Consider the following 13966-nt stretch of genomic DNA (forward strand, 5'->3'; position numbering starts at 1 on the left):
CAACTTTTTCCTCGTTATTTTCTATCTAAATTTTCATCAAGAACAAATTAAATTTCCCAATAAGGTCTTCACACAATGGAGGTAAGCAGAAAAGGAACCACCAATATGTGATCATTAAGTATATTAAGAAAGGAGGGATTTTTTGGTGTGCAACGATCAATTTTTGAAAGTTGAACACGACGCGATGTATTTTTCAATTTGTATGTATGAAGTTTCAATTTGTATGTATTGTTTTGACGAACAACTACTTTATTCTGATTTTGGGTGTCCGCAACTCTCTGAAAATGGGCTTTCATTTGCACACAAATGAACCCGTCCTGCGAGAGCCGAATTATTGTCCGGCAGCCAATGATTCGAATTTGGTAAAGAAATAATTCAGTAACTAGACGTCGGTGCATTTTTGTCGGTTCGAAGTCTCACTCAAAATTGAATGACTGTTACATTGCGAGGAAAAAAAGCAATTGAAATTTGTTTTTCTATTTTTCCAGTTGAAAATCGAAAATAGCACGGGGAACGCATTTTAAATACATGCATCCAGAATGAAGGGAATCTCTCCAGCGTCGTCCCCTCGTAACGTTTGTTGGAATGTTCACTATGATGGCGCTGATTGTGACGGGGGGAAAGTTTATTAGGCCTAGCCTAGAAAAAAAGTTCACAATTATGAACAAAATGTATTTTTTTCATTTTGCTAGCAAAAGAATCTTTTGATATTTTCATCCAGGTGAACGCCTCTCATCACTGTCTCAGCCTTGGGTTCTCCTCTCTCTCTAAGTAATTACGGTGGTCACTTCTTACAAAAACCCATCAATCATGTATTGTTAAGGCTGATGGCTACAAGTGGTCCGTAATGCCATGCTCGTTTTCTATTTTGTAACGTAGAGTTTGAGTCGGTGCTCTTTAAAGGCTTTGTGTAGTTCTTTGAGCTGGGGCGGTTTTGGGCAGATCCTCAGTCTCTGTGTGCTGTCGGCTCATCGCGTGCCGACGGCGTAGGGGGATGTATTCAAGCTCTTGGTGATCGCCGTGCTCCTCTTCCTTGAAGATTGTTTTTGCGGCTCGTTTGGTATGGGGTCGGGTAGGGATTAGGAGTTGGTAGTCCTCCATGCATGCATTTCTTTTTCTTAAGAACTAACGTGGTGCAACCTGTTGTTGACCGATGCAAGTTCGGACCGAGTTTTGAAGAGTGAACGACCCAAGTTGACTTACAATCTGACGAACTTCGAGGGCTATTATTTGCAAAAATATGTTGCGGAGAAATATGCCTTTTAAATGCTTGCTGTTCTTTGGGTTTCCTTTGCATCTAATCAAAAACATGTTTAACATTAGTTAGTTTTTTTTTGGGGGGGGGCTTCCAAAAAATACCTTCATGCAAGGCTTGTCTTCCATATAAGCGCGTGGTAAAAGACACGCTCACAAAATAAATCAGGAAATGATATTTACTTAAGCAGGCAGGTATATGATCATGTAATTTGGCTGTAAAAACCCGAACTTCAAATTCAATCCTGACTATTATATCATAGAGCATTGCTCTATGGTTATATCAACAGCCTCGGACCAACGAACATGTAGTCTGTCAAGAAGCTCAATGTTTCTTGGCAATAAATGCTTTAAAGTCTAACTGGCGGACGGACATGGTAGTACCCATTCACTGGGGAGGGGGGGGGGGGTCTACCCGTTCCCCAATACCTATGTTCCCCAATACCGATGTTCCCCGAAATCCTTAGGGTTAGGGTAAGGATTTCGGGGGACATCGGTATTGGGGAACATAGGTATGCACCCCACACTGGGTAGTGCAGAGGGCAATCCAATGTATCAACCTCGCGGGAATGCCAAAGATCCAGACTATATGTCGTTGAGCCAATGGAAGGAGATCTTCGTTGGCTGACACAACATTAAGAGGAAGAGGAGGCATATGCCCATGACTATGGAAGAAAGGAACCCAACCTGAGTCTCCGAGTCAATTTGTATGTTCCTTAGATTGGTGAGATGTTTGTTTTACTTGCCCATAGCTTGGGCATAGTCAGGACTTCAATAACATTTTTATCCTAACCCAGCCGTAGTTGGAAACCACAAATAACTGTAAAAAAACAACAACACACTTTCAGTTTGGTCAAGTGATCAAATCTTGAAGTTGTGCTTCAACGCTGATATCAAATCAAGGGTGGATCCGAGGGGTGGTCGGGGTGGCCAACACTGCCTGACACAAACAAAAAAACGTACATGTAGACGTACGTTCATACTCTACCTTAAAATGATCTCCAGGAAAGCTTTCAGGAAACGGGGGGGGGGGTGATATGAAGGGGGAGTTCACGCCTTGCCAGGAGGGTCCGGAGCTTGCTCCCCTGAAAAAAAATGAAATCTACGATGCTTTCTCCTGCATTCTAAGGCAATTTGAGAATGAATTTAGGAACTTCAGCATTCCATTTATTTATTTTTTTTTACCAATATTACTAGTATTGTAACATCAGTCAGTGGCTGAACGGGGGGAAGGGGGGATTGCACCCCCCTCCAGGTCCGCTCCTGATCTCTGTAATGATATTTCCGATATCTTTCTAACGTTTGAAAGTCTCCTTTAAATTTTTTAACTTGGTTGGAGTAGACAATTCATCGAGACAAGTGAATACAGTCTTGTAAAATCATTAATAGGCCTATACCAACAGTATATTTGAAGGAGTCGCCACTTCACGCTGTGTGTAATCCACGTACATCAACATCAAGTGATAGACGGCGCTAAACTCTCGATGACATCAGATAGAGCAGCAATCAAACTACGATCAATGCACAGCAGCCAGACAGTAGGTATCAGTGATAGGGGATTATCGGTGGATTGGCTGCAAATGTGTTGACACTTTGAATCAATGTTGATTGTGTTGGTTGCATAGCAGTCATTATGCGAACAAGATAGCTTGACTGTCTCATCCTTAAGGGTTTTCCTGCTCATAATAGCGATGGTCATTGCTTACAAACACCCGTCAATCATGCATTGTTAAGGCTGATGGCTAGTTTGTACTGAAGACATTGATACAAAGTGGTGTCAAAACGCCCTGCTCGTTTTCAATGGTGGTTACGGGTTATAGAGTCGGGTGAAATCAAAGCTTTGAAGTTCTCTGTGACAAGGGTTTTAGGGTTAATACCGCAGTCTGTGTGTGTGCTGTCGGCGCTCGCGTGCCGCCTACAGGGACAGGGTAGGGGTGTGATGACACTCTTAATGCTTGCCATTCAGTTCCTTTCTCTTGCTTGAAACGTGTGGTTGGGTAGAAGGGCGATTTTGAGAATGTATTTCTCTTTGGATATTTTTGTTTTCGCGTACATGTACTTATGTTTGCAACCCAATTTGGGTCATTCCTTGCATGCTGCATGGTTAAGACCCGTTCGAAAAGAGTTTGGAAGATTGAATTGCCCAGGGACAGGCCTACAGCTGTCAAAAAAAAAAACGGGTGGGGGGGGGGGTGGGGGGGGGATCGGAGTGTGGAGGGGGGGGGGAGGGGGTGAGTGGAGGCACTTCCTGCTGGGGGGAGGGGACATTTTGAATGCAATTTTGGGAATAAATTTTGGAACTTAAGCGTCCATCTATTAGGTTTTGCCTCATTTTACTAGAATCATACCGTTAGTTAGCGCTAGCGCTTGGACGGGGGTTGCACCCCCAATATTCGCAACTGCCGCCATTGGATGAATTGTCTTACGGATTAAAAATATGGCTGAAAAGAGCGTTATCATGATAACTGACTTTTCTTTTTGGGGGACGTTATCAAAAACATACTTAAAGATGCTCTCTGTGCTTTTTAAATATATATAACCATCGTTTCTAGCATTTTTTTAATGAGACATCGAACAGGAAAATCTCTAATGAGGTGAGGCCCGATGGATAATAATTCAGTGGGATCTTTTTGTTCGTTAATCGTCAAATGAACAAAGCGGGGTTGCAGATGCCCCAAAATAGAAAACTGTAATTATTTCTATACCTAAATTAAAACATACAAATCGGAGATTCGTCAGGAGAGTAAAAATAAAACATTTTGAAGAGGGGAGGGAAACTAGTTCTTGCGGGACTAAAACTTTTTGGGTTGGAATTTCAAAGCTCGTCTCCCGAAAACACGTGGTACCAAGGGCGTATGGGGGGGGGGGCAACGGGGGCCATCCCCCCCCATCTGAAAAACGAACCCAATTGTTTTTGTTTTTAAGTGACGTTGCAATAAAGGAAGGCACTGCGTACACAACCATCTTTTCCTCAAAACAAAATAGTCAAAGTGGTAAGAAATTGCCTGAGATCGCACCACAGAGCATCTAGAATCCAAAAATAAAATAAAAATACGGGCCCTGAAGCTGGCCCCGAACCCCACGCCGTAATTTTTTGGACCCACTTTTTGGAGGACCAAACTTTTTGGCCCCCCCCCCTCCAAAAAAACCATATTGTGCTCTGGATCAACCCTTGCATGGTACATGTATAGCCAAGTTTTAAATAACCTTATAGTCTAGCCCCCCCCCAAAAAAAATTCTATAAAAAAAATTTGCACTAGCAAAATTTAAGAATGTGACGTAAATGCGAACGGTCTCCCCCTAAATAAATAGTCGTGAGAAGGGTGCATTTGTACAATTTTAGTTAATATAGTGTGCCTGATTGTACGATTTTATCAGCATTGATTTTCGGAGGCTTAGTGTCCGGAGAAAATAGCCGTTGTACATTTCACCACGACTCCCTGAAACAAATTTTGCTAGCCCCCAAAAATATTGGCTCTAGAACCGCGCCTGAACCTTAGGAAACGGGTGTTCTTTCATGTACTCCAGAAGTTGTGAAGTTAAATTTGGAATGTGAAAAACGAATAAACTTGTTACAGACACCTGAAATACAAATCAAAACGTTAGAGGATCGGACGTTAAAGGTAAAGGTAAACAATCAAAAATGAAGCTGTCAAAACATCATGAAATATCCTACTTGATTGTATAGTAAATAATAGGATCAAGCATCCCGTAAATCAGTGCGCCTGGTGTGATGTCATTTTCGAAAAAAAGACGAATTACCATCATATCCTCGCGATGGTTAGGACCAACCAAGTTTGCTATTTTTTGTGTTGTCCTCTTTTGGTCGATTTCTGCCCGCCCCTTTCCTTTTGGCTGTTTTAACTTATACGCCGATTTGTTTAGAGACGGGTAAGATGCTACCCCGCTGAGTTTTGGTCCCAGAACTGCTCAAAAGCTGTGACTTGCTGCCAACGGGGGCTTTGAACGGGCGGCTGCCGCGGCCGCAATGTGAGAGCACCGCTGACGTCTGTGAGTGCCGCCTCAATGCAGGCCGGCGCTCGCAGACCGCTTCCAAAGGCTTATAGAATTCATCCTTTTCAACTAAGGAAAAGAAAAGAAATCATACTTCAATTCAACTGGGGGTGGGGGGGGGGGGGGGGGTAACAACCCCACTGTGTTACGTGATGCTGAGTGTTAAGATAAAAGCAAAGGGATCAATGTTACACGTGCTTGGCTCTGCTGAAATATTTCACTGAATATGCGCCCGAAATCAGTCTTTGAAAAACTACAGTTTTGAACGAATGTTGCGAACTAACTGTACACACACTTTTTGGTCTTCCAAAATATATTGCACTAATGTTGTAGGTATTTAGGTCGCTCCTAGTTCAAAAATATGAAAGCTTATCAGCTAACCCAATGCTAAACATAACATGATGGAGGACGGGGCGTAACACTTGATTTTGAAGTGGTTTTAAAGCCGTTTACCCAATCGGATATGAGGGGGTTGGGAGGTGCAGGCACCCCCCCCCAGACGTTGATACTACATGCAGAAAAAAATGGGGCCAAAAATAATAAAATAAATGCTAAAGTTCCTAATAATTCTCAGATTGTCTTAGAGTGCAGGAGAAAGCATTGTAGATTTCAAATTTCCGGGGGCACTTCCCTTCATATCGACACCCCAGTCCCCCCGTTTCCTGAAAGCTAAATTCGCCCCTGCACATAGGCCTATGGGAATCGGGATGATAGATTATATGCCAAATGGAGACGTTTTAAAAAGTGAATCGGCGTCGGGTAGGCTAGTTTATGCCGTAAAGTTAGGCCTTTACATTAAAGTTGTAATCGTATATCACTGCACCGTGAATAACTTTCAAACAGGCATACCCTCATCATTCTCAGTATCGTAAAAAGTCAAGTGACAGACAGTAGCGCTCTAGTTGCATGGACAAGGCAGAAAGCAAACTAACTACTCCTCATAATCCCCAACGAGTCAGACTTGATCGTGTACATGGTGAATAATACGGGATTATCCTTGTTATAATGTTGACTTGATAAGGCTTGAGTCTATTATTCTCAAAAATGGACATGAAGGGGCACTGACTTTAAGGATAGTAGGGGTCGTTTGTATTTTCTGCCTTTTTTTGAGCAATAGAATTATTCACTTAATTCGGGTGCCCTAACTAACATGTTGAAGTTTCAGCATATTGGAAGCTACATTTTGAGAAGACAGAGAAAATCTATACGCAGAAGATTTCTGTCACGTAAGTGGATTCCGTTACTAGCACGCCCGATTCATATTTTCAATTGCACCTTCTCGTGTAAAATCCCCAAATCGGCACTCGGACAGGTTCTCATTCAGCTGCTTAGTGTATGGCTACGTGAGGTCGAGGCAGTGTGACCAGATGAAAATCGAACAATTCTGTTAGATGCATTTCAAAAATCTGCAAGAATCATTGAATAAAATCTGCTAAATCACCAAGAATTCAAAAAATATATCAAAAACGAACAATAAGCGTGTCAAATGTTGATGCAAGCACGCACAGTATTATGTACGTGTGACCTGGGGCCAATTTCACGGCGCTGCTAAGCACAAAAATTTGCTGAGCACAAAAAAAGACTGGCTTATAAAAGCAGGTTACCAGCCAAAACTCCATATGATGTATATTGCTCGTGATTAGTATTCAGCTGTTGTTTGCTTAGCATGAAAATCACGTGGAGTTTTGGCTGGAAACCTGCTTTCACAAGCCAGACTTTTTTTTGTGCTAAGCAAATTTTTGTGCTTAGCAGCGCCGTGAAATTGGGCCCAGATGAAATGGCAGAGTTCCGCTAGATGCACTTCAAAATTCTGCTAGATTCGGTATTTTCCCTTCATTATCTGTCAGATCTAGCCAGAAAATCTGCTAAAGCGGTCATCCTGCGTCGAGGTTCTATTGGATGATTAACTTTGCAGTATTTCACGAATCGTGTCAAATAAAAAAGAACAAGTGTGCCAATGAATGTCTCTTTCCGACAGAGGCGGCGATTTCTTGTAAACATTTCAGGTGGGAGTGGGGGCGGGGGAACGCCATTGGCTTACTGTCTTCAGTTCACTGGGCGGAGCCAAGTAGATTTTGACTTTTTTTTCCAACGACTAGCCTATAGGGACCAGCAGACGTTTTCGCAATTCAATTCAATAGATTTCCACTAGTAAAAGAATAGAGTTTCTAATAGATTAAATCTTTTTCAGAGTATTTCAATCTGGCATGTAAATCGTTTGTAACTTCGTCTGGCCATCATGTAAAATCAAAAGTGTGTGTGTGAGTTGGGGGGAGGGGCTGGTACCAATACCATCTTCCTATGGGGCGCTGTCAAACCGGACGAGCATGGACCCTATCGCACAATAGGTGGCGCTTTACAGGGGTGCATTCCCGACGGTCGCGCGGAATTCCACAAAAACGCACTCGTAAAAGGCCACTAGTAAAAAAAAAGGGCCACTGAATTCTGTATCTTGGTTGGCCAAGAGTGAGTTACATTGCATTGGCCATTTTTACTATCTTGCTGTGCACGGCCAAAAATGTACAACGGCCGCCGCCTTCTGACAAACATACATGTACGTAAACCAACCAGATGTCTGTGTGCATTGCAGATGTGCGCCCTCACGCGGGACAGATCGAGTGTTGGGATCAAACATTTCATGAAGGGATACATTATAATTTGGAAAAGAGCAAGTACATTTTTAATGAATTTCATATTGAAATGGAAGGTTAAATTAATTTGGTTCAATTAAGCAGTTATCACAATTATGTGGATGAGGAGTTCTAAAACAAATACCGGCTACTGCAGAACGCTCAATGGATCACCTCGGGAGCCGTCCCCACTCGAAGAAATAGTTGCATACTAACTTCAGTTGGGCTTTCTTTGGGAAATAGGATGGGTAGCATTTATTTAAAAAAGTGGACCTGACTTTTATTCTTTAACAACAATTAATGGTGGATGGCCCCTGTCACCCCCCCCCCCCCCCCCCCCGGATCCGCACATGCCCTGAAATGTTAAGCAGGGACACCTAAATTAGAATTGCGAAATGTTTTTTTTTTCATCGATTAAAAAGAAAAGAGGTTAAATTTATTTATTTAAGTAATTTCAAATATTCAACCATCAGCGAGGGGCCTCGGGGTACCAATATGAGCCTTACTTTGTTAGAAGTAACCTGCGTCTATTATATATAACTGCATCTTCTGGAGTGCTCAAAACTTGGGACAAACTTAACTTTATCAGAACGTATGAATATACACTCGGAAATAAACAATTAGAACGAGTCAATAGATCATGTACATGATTAAAACAAAGTTTTATTCTGGCAATCACTGATTTGCAATCTTATCATTTACATCATTAAACTCATCATATTAAATTTAAAATCTCAAAATTCCAAACCTCTAACTGAATGTTTTAATTGAAATATTTACAAAAATTTACAAAGTCGTTCTTTTGTACTACTGCAAGAAACTGGCTCAGCTCTGAAAGCTACGATGCTCAGTAAGCTTGTAAAGCTCTGAGATCCAAAACTTAAGATAGAAAATATGAAAATATGTACAAAATTTACACGACAGATACCAAAATTTATAGCAAGGGAATAACTCGGTTTGAAGTACTCCGAATTAAAATATTGGTGAAGGATAGATTTACAAGTGAAAAGATACACTTAGTGTCTGCTATAGCGATCGGTGGCTGAAATCTTGATCGTCCGGGACGGCCTTGAAGCTGGCCCGGTGAAGCAGAACCCGAACTTGGCCCGATGGAAGCTGATCCTTCGCTGCTCGACAAACCACCACTATGGAAAAAGGGGGAGAAAAGAGAAAAAAACAAGAGTTAATGATTGGCAGGATTATCCGTGATCATCACAGAAACACAGAGAAGAGTGAAAAGAAACGAGAAAGAAAAGAATCGACAAAGAAAAGAACGAGAGAGAAAAGAAACGAGAAAACAAGGAATCAAAAAGATACAAGAATGAAAAATGAAGAAAGAGAAGACGGAAGATCAAGAGGACAGGGAGTAAGATGTAAGAAAGCATTCCAACTTACCGAAACAACTGATACCGGGAGGTGAGTGCGCTGAGCCAACTCCCGAAGCTGTGCCCGCCCAGGCCGACTGCCGTCCCTGCCGTGAGCCTCCCGGAGTACGGCCCTCTGCCACGGTGCAACAGACACGGAACGACGGGCGCCGAGGTCATGGAGCTGGGAGATGACCACCGGAGCTTGCAGCGTCTCCATTGGGACTGGGCTTGGGACGACCATCAGCTCCGGTTGCGGTGACGGTGAAGGGACGGTAGCGGAGGGAGACGGGGTGTAACTGATCTCAAGAACCGCTGACAGGCGTTGGTCTGGCGATGAAGGAGGAGAACTGGCCGGGGGCAGGCAGCTGGTCGGACGGGGGGATGAAGGCTGGTAAGACAGACTTCTGTCGGTCTTGTCAACACCTGAGAAACAGAAGAAAGAAAGGAAATATCACAATAAAGATATCAAAACAAAAAGCTCTTAGCACGGAGACTTTTTAAGCACTTTAATAACAGTTGAGCGAACCTTCTTTGCAGTTGATAAATATTAAGCACCTTTTTGCTTCGAGAATTGTTAAGGGAATTGGGGGCGGAGAAATAAATGCAACGACTGCTGGATTTGCAAGAAGGATCTACTTGTCTAAGAGCGCTAAAATTGGTTTTTTTAGTAATGGTCACATTGGGAATTGAGACGTGGGTGATCAGGAAAACCTCTCCGACTCCTCGTGAAAACTTCAACTAAAAATTAGAAAGCATTGTTGAGGTACTTACCAAACTCAAAACTGCTGTCAGCGTCCTCCATCAACAGCTGCTCCTGAGCGTAGAGAGCGTGGGTGTAGTCATCCCCGCTGCTCTCTGCCTCGTCATCGGAGTCGTCCCGACCCGGGGACTGGGTGCCGTCGCTTCCCAGGTCATGCGGCATCTCGGGGAAGTGCCCGCCGTAGAGACACGGCAAGTCGTCCAGCCCACAGTCGGTAGATGACGAGGATGACGAGGACGATAACAACTCCTCCGCGTAGGACTGCCGGCTGAACCAGACCAGCTCGGCGGGGAGGTTCAGAGCGGTGGCGATCTTGAAATCCATCTCTATGAAAAAACTTCTGAAGAACTACGAACTCGAAAGGATGATGTTAACTTGGAGGTCTCTTGTTCGAAGATTAAATCTCGATCAAATGATGAAGTGATCATATCAGCTGAGGTTTTTATCCCGTGTTGTGGCTTTCGTTGTCAGTCACCCCTCCTCTTCCAACCCAATCAAAAGCTGAGCCAACCTAAGGCCGTAAAGGCACCGCCCATCCCAACCACCCCCTAATCCGGACAGAGACGGCACCTCAATGCTTACGAGTTGTCAAAGAGATTATGGTGGGTCGGGCCACACTGGGCGCAGCAAGGTACCCACTGAGGGTCAACCGCCTGCATGTTGTGGTGCCACGCTGCGGTTCACTAATTAGCTCCGAAAGCATTGATTAAACTGACACTATTGACTAATAACCCAGGACAATTGAAAGCTACTAGCATGCAGTCAAGGCCCTAGTCAATGACATTTCGTGATTGGTTTTGTAGAAAGAAAAGGAATCTGAATGCACTTAATTTCCAGCACATCTATACATGTACTGTCCAATTGGGTGTAGCTAGTAGTGGAAAAAGAGGAGCAAACTCATAATTTGATCAGATTTGTATAAGTAAAAGTTTCTATTTACTCAAACTTAGTATTGTAGACTATAGCCCAGTACGCGTGAGGCGAAGTTCTAAAAGTGGACTTTCCCTGCTGCTTATTTAACGCCTAAATTTCTTTTCATTCTGGAAGCCTAATCTGTATGTCAGTATGATTGAAATTTACAGCCTGAACTCAACTATAGTTGCAAGGGTTGCAAGGTTCTTTCCGTTTGATGAAAGTTACATTTGCCTTTTTTCGGCATGCTCAATTCTTATCGCACGAATAAAATGGTTCCGAACGGTGCAATGATCTTAATGTTGATGTTCAACTGTTTTTGTCTGCAAGATGGCTTTGATTTCGCAACTAGTGAAAATAGCTAGATAATAAAAATAACAACAACAACCAGGGGCGGCACTCCCCCCCCCCCCCCAGATTTCCCCAAGTGCCCCTCTTGCGGACATAAAATTAATGTGCCCCCTCGAGCACAAATGTGCCCCTCGAGCTGAAAACAAAACTGTCCCTAAAATTTCGATAATTTTATTCAGTAACCATTTCCCAAAATTTCCCAAAGGAATATGAAAACCAATCCCCAAAACCCTAACATAATGCGTAGTTTGCATAATGGCCGGTTTAGAAGAGCGCCCCCTATTTTGAAAGATGGTACCAGCCTAGCCCTTTTGGTGTTCCCCCCCCCCCCCCCCCCACAGTTTGAAAACCGTTCCGCCGCCGCTGACAACAACACAATGCACAATGAAGGTGTCGAATACTGTCATGCGTGTTAACGGACATTTTTACACAGCGACGAATGCTCTTCAACATAAAATGTTTCATGACGATTTTTCAATTTGCATGTTTTATTTGAACGGAAAAGGCTTAATTGCTTTTGCGCCCATACTGCACAGAAGATACGCCTGGATTATTGTCAGGCCGCAAATAATTCTACATTAATATTCCATAGCTATTTTTTTCTATGTTTCATTCAAGAATGAATAAGTGTTGTATTGCTAGAAAAGATAGCAATTAAAAACAAGACATTGTCCCACCCGGGAGCAAATTGACTTCGGATTGAGTGGTTGATTTTAGACCGAACTGAAAGGCTTATTACTTTACAAAAAATATCGTAATGCTTGTCATGCCACGTACAATGCACACACCACACCCCTCTGTTCTAAACATAAATTTCTTAAGGTGGAAGATATTTACAATTATGCAATTCATTATTTTGATTATCTTCATAATTTTCTTCCAGAAAATCTAAGTCATTCCAATGTTTTCCCTTGAATTGCATTCTTTCTCCACAAGACCAGATATTCTTGTTCATTATGGTATCAGCAGAGTTGATGTTGCTTTTTCGATTTATCGAAATATTCTTCAAAAAATTGTCAATTTTTGTCCTCCTTGTCAATAGAGAAAATATCACTATTTTTTTCAAGGAAGCGCTTGATAAAACATCTTAAAGAGTTTTATTTAATTAAATATAATGATTTCATCATTCCTAACTTGAACTGTTGTACATGTCTTAAAGAAGTAGGACACTAAACACGTCTTATTTATTTCTCTTCAATACAATTTTCTTTAATCTCGATAAGTGTGCCTAAGTTATGGTATCAGTAAACATCTTAATTCGAACCTACTGCAACATTTACCAGCAGTCTGGGTGCTCCATTACATGAGGGTTTACCTCCTCTGGATGTAATCCCCATTTGTACTTCTCAGTTAACTTAAATGATTTATAATTAACAGCTTCTTGTAATTTCTCATTGTATTTTTGTAATGCAAATGGAAAATAAACAAACAAACGTGTCAGACCAAGTTTATACACAATAGGCACATTGCACGGGGTGTCAGTTGCAAGATTATAAAGGAACTATCAGGCGCGGATGGGGGGGGGGGGGGGTGTAGGTGGTCAACCCCCCAGCTCTGACTCAAAATGTTTTTTTTCATAGAAATACATTAAAAAAATGTAGAACCCCCTGCTCTGACACCCTCCCCCCCCCCCCAAAAAAAAAACCCAACCCAACATATGACAATTATACTGGTAATAGCATCTGCCTGTGCACAAAATTCGGTCAGAGCCAGCTGGGTTACGGGGGTAATTCTACACTATTCTGTAATATAGTGTTGATGATCATCGGATTTAAACAGCGCCCCCATTGAAAGTATGGTACGAGCCCCCCCCCCCCCAAAAAAAAAAGATTTTACAGAGACCAAGTGTGCGGAGAAAAAAACCTGTCTACATTTCAGCTTTGATTTGCTGAAGAACCCCCCTTTGACAAAAATTCCTGGATCCGCCCCTGGAATTTGTCACAAATCTTGGTCAATGTGTCGCTATAATCTAGACATAGCGCCGAACTCGAAAGCCTGATTCGTTGATTCCAATAACCAGCGATATTGCCGAAACCGCTTTTAAGTGTGCACATTGTTTCAAGATTAAGGGAGTTGAGCAAAATCATCTTCTAATTATATTCTTCCTGTCAGAATTCTACTGCATAATGACTTTTCCCGAGGCCCCGTCTTGTGAAGAGTGGCCCCTTCATTAAGATTCAACAGCCCGGACAAATCCAACGCTTTAGAGCCGAGCGATAAAATCATCGCTGGCGGTGGAGGCTCGGTCATTTCAAGAGCCCACTTGACTCTGACCGGCACACAGCGTGAACAGCCCGTTAAACGCTGCTGTATTCGGCCTTTCATGCACAGTTACCTCACCTTATCAAAAGTTGAAAGGCAAAATGGAATAGATGTACATGTAGATGAAATTAATCGACCACTCAGGCAGAACTAAAAATCACACAATTCATGAAATTATGAACTTAATGAAGGTCCGTCTGACCCCAAACGATTAATTTAAGGGTCATGGACGCCATTTGCAAACATTCAAAAATGAAACTGTCAAAATATCATGAAATATCCTACTTGATTGTTGGTAATAGTATCATACATCTTTGAAATTGTTGCGCCTAGTCTGCTGTCAATTTTAGGGAAAACCTATGCTTTGCGTCGAGAAAAATGAAAGTGTATTTTCACAGTTTTCTCAAAATGTGTGA

General features: G+C 42.4%; 1 protein-coding gene across 1 annotated transcript; it reads right to left on the reverse strand.

Annotated features, from left to right (window-relative positions):
- Positions 1–8536: 8536 nt before the first annotated feature.
- On the reverse strand, positions 8537–10504 carry LOC119740294. The gene is made up of 3 exons (XM_038215560.1): positions 10037–10504; positions 9294–9688; positions 8537–9043 (listed from the first exon to the last, which is right to left on the reverse strand). The coding sequence occupies exons 1-3, from the start codon at positions 10347–10349 to the stop codon at positions 8915–8917; spliced, it is 837 nt and encodes a 278-aa protein (XP_038071488.1). The 5' UTR covers positions 10350–10504; the 3' UTR covers positions 8537–8914.
- Between the last annotated feature and the right edge of the window lie 3462 nt (positions 10505–13966).

Source organism: Patiria miniata, unplaced genomic scaffold (genome assembly GCF_015706575.1).
Source record: "Patiria miniata isolate m_02_andy unplaced genomic scaffold, ASM1570657v1 HiC_scaffold_5, whole genome shotgun sequence".
NCBI classification, from domain to species: domain Eukaryota; kingdom Metazoa; phylum Echinodermata; class Asteroidea; order Valvatida; family Asterinidae; genus Patiria; species Patiria miniata.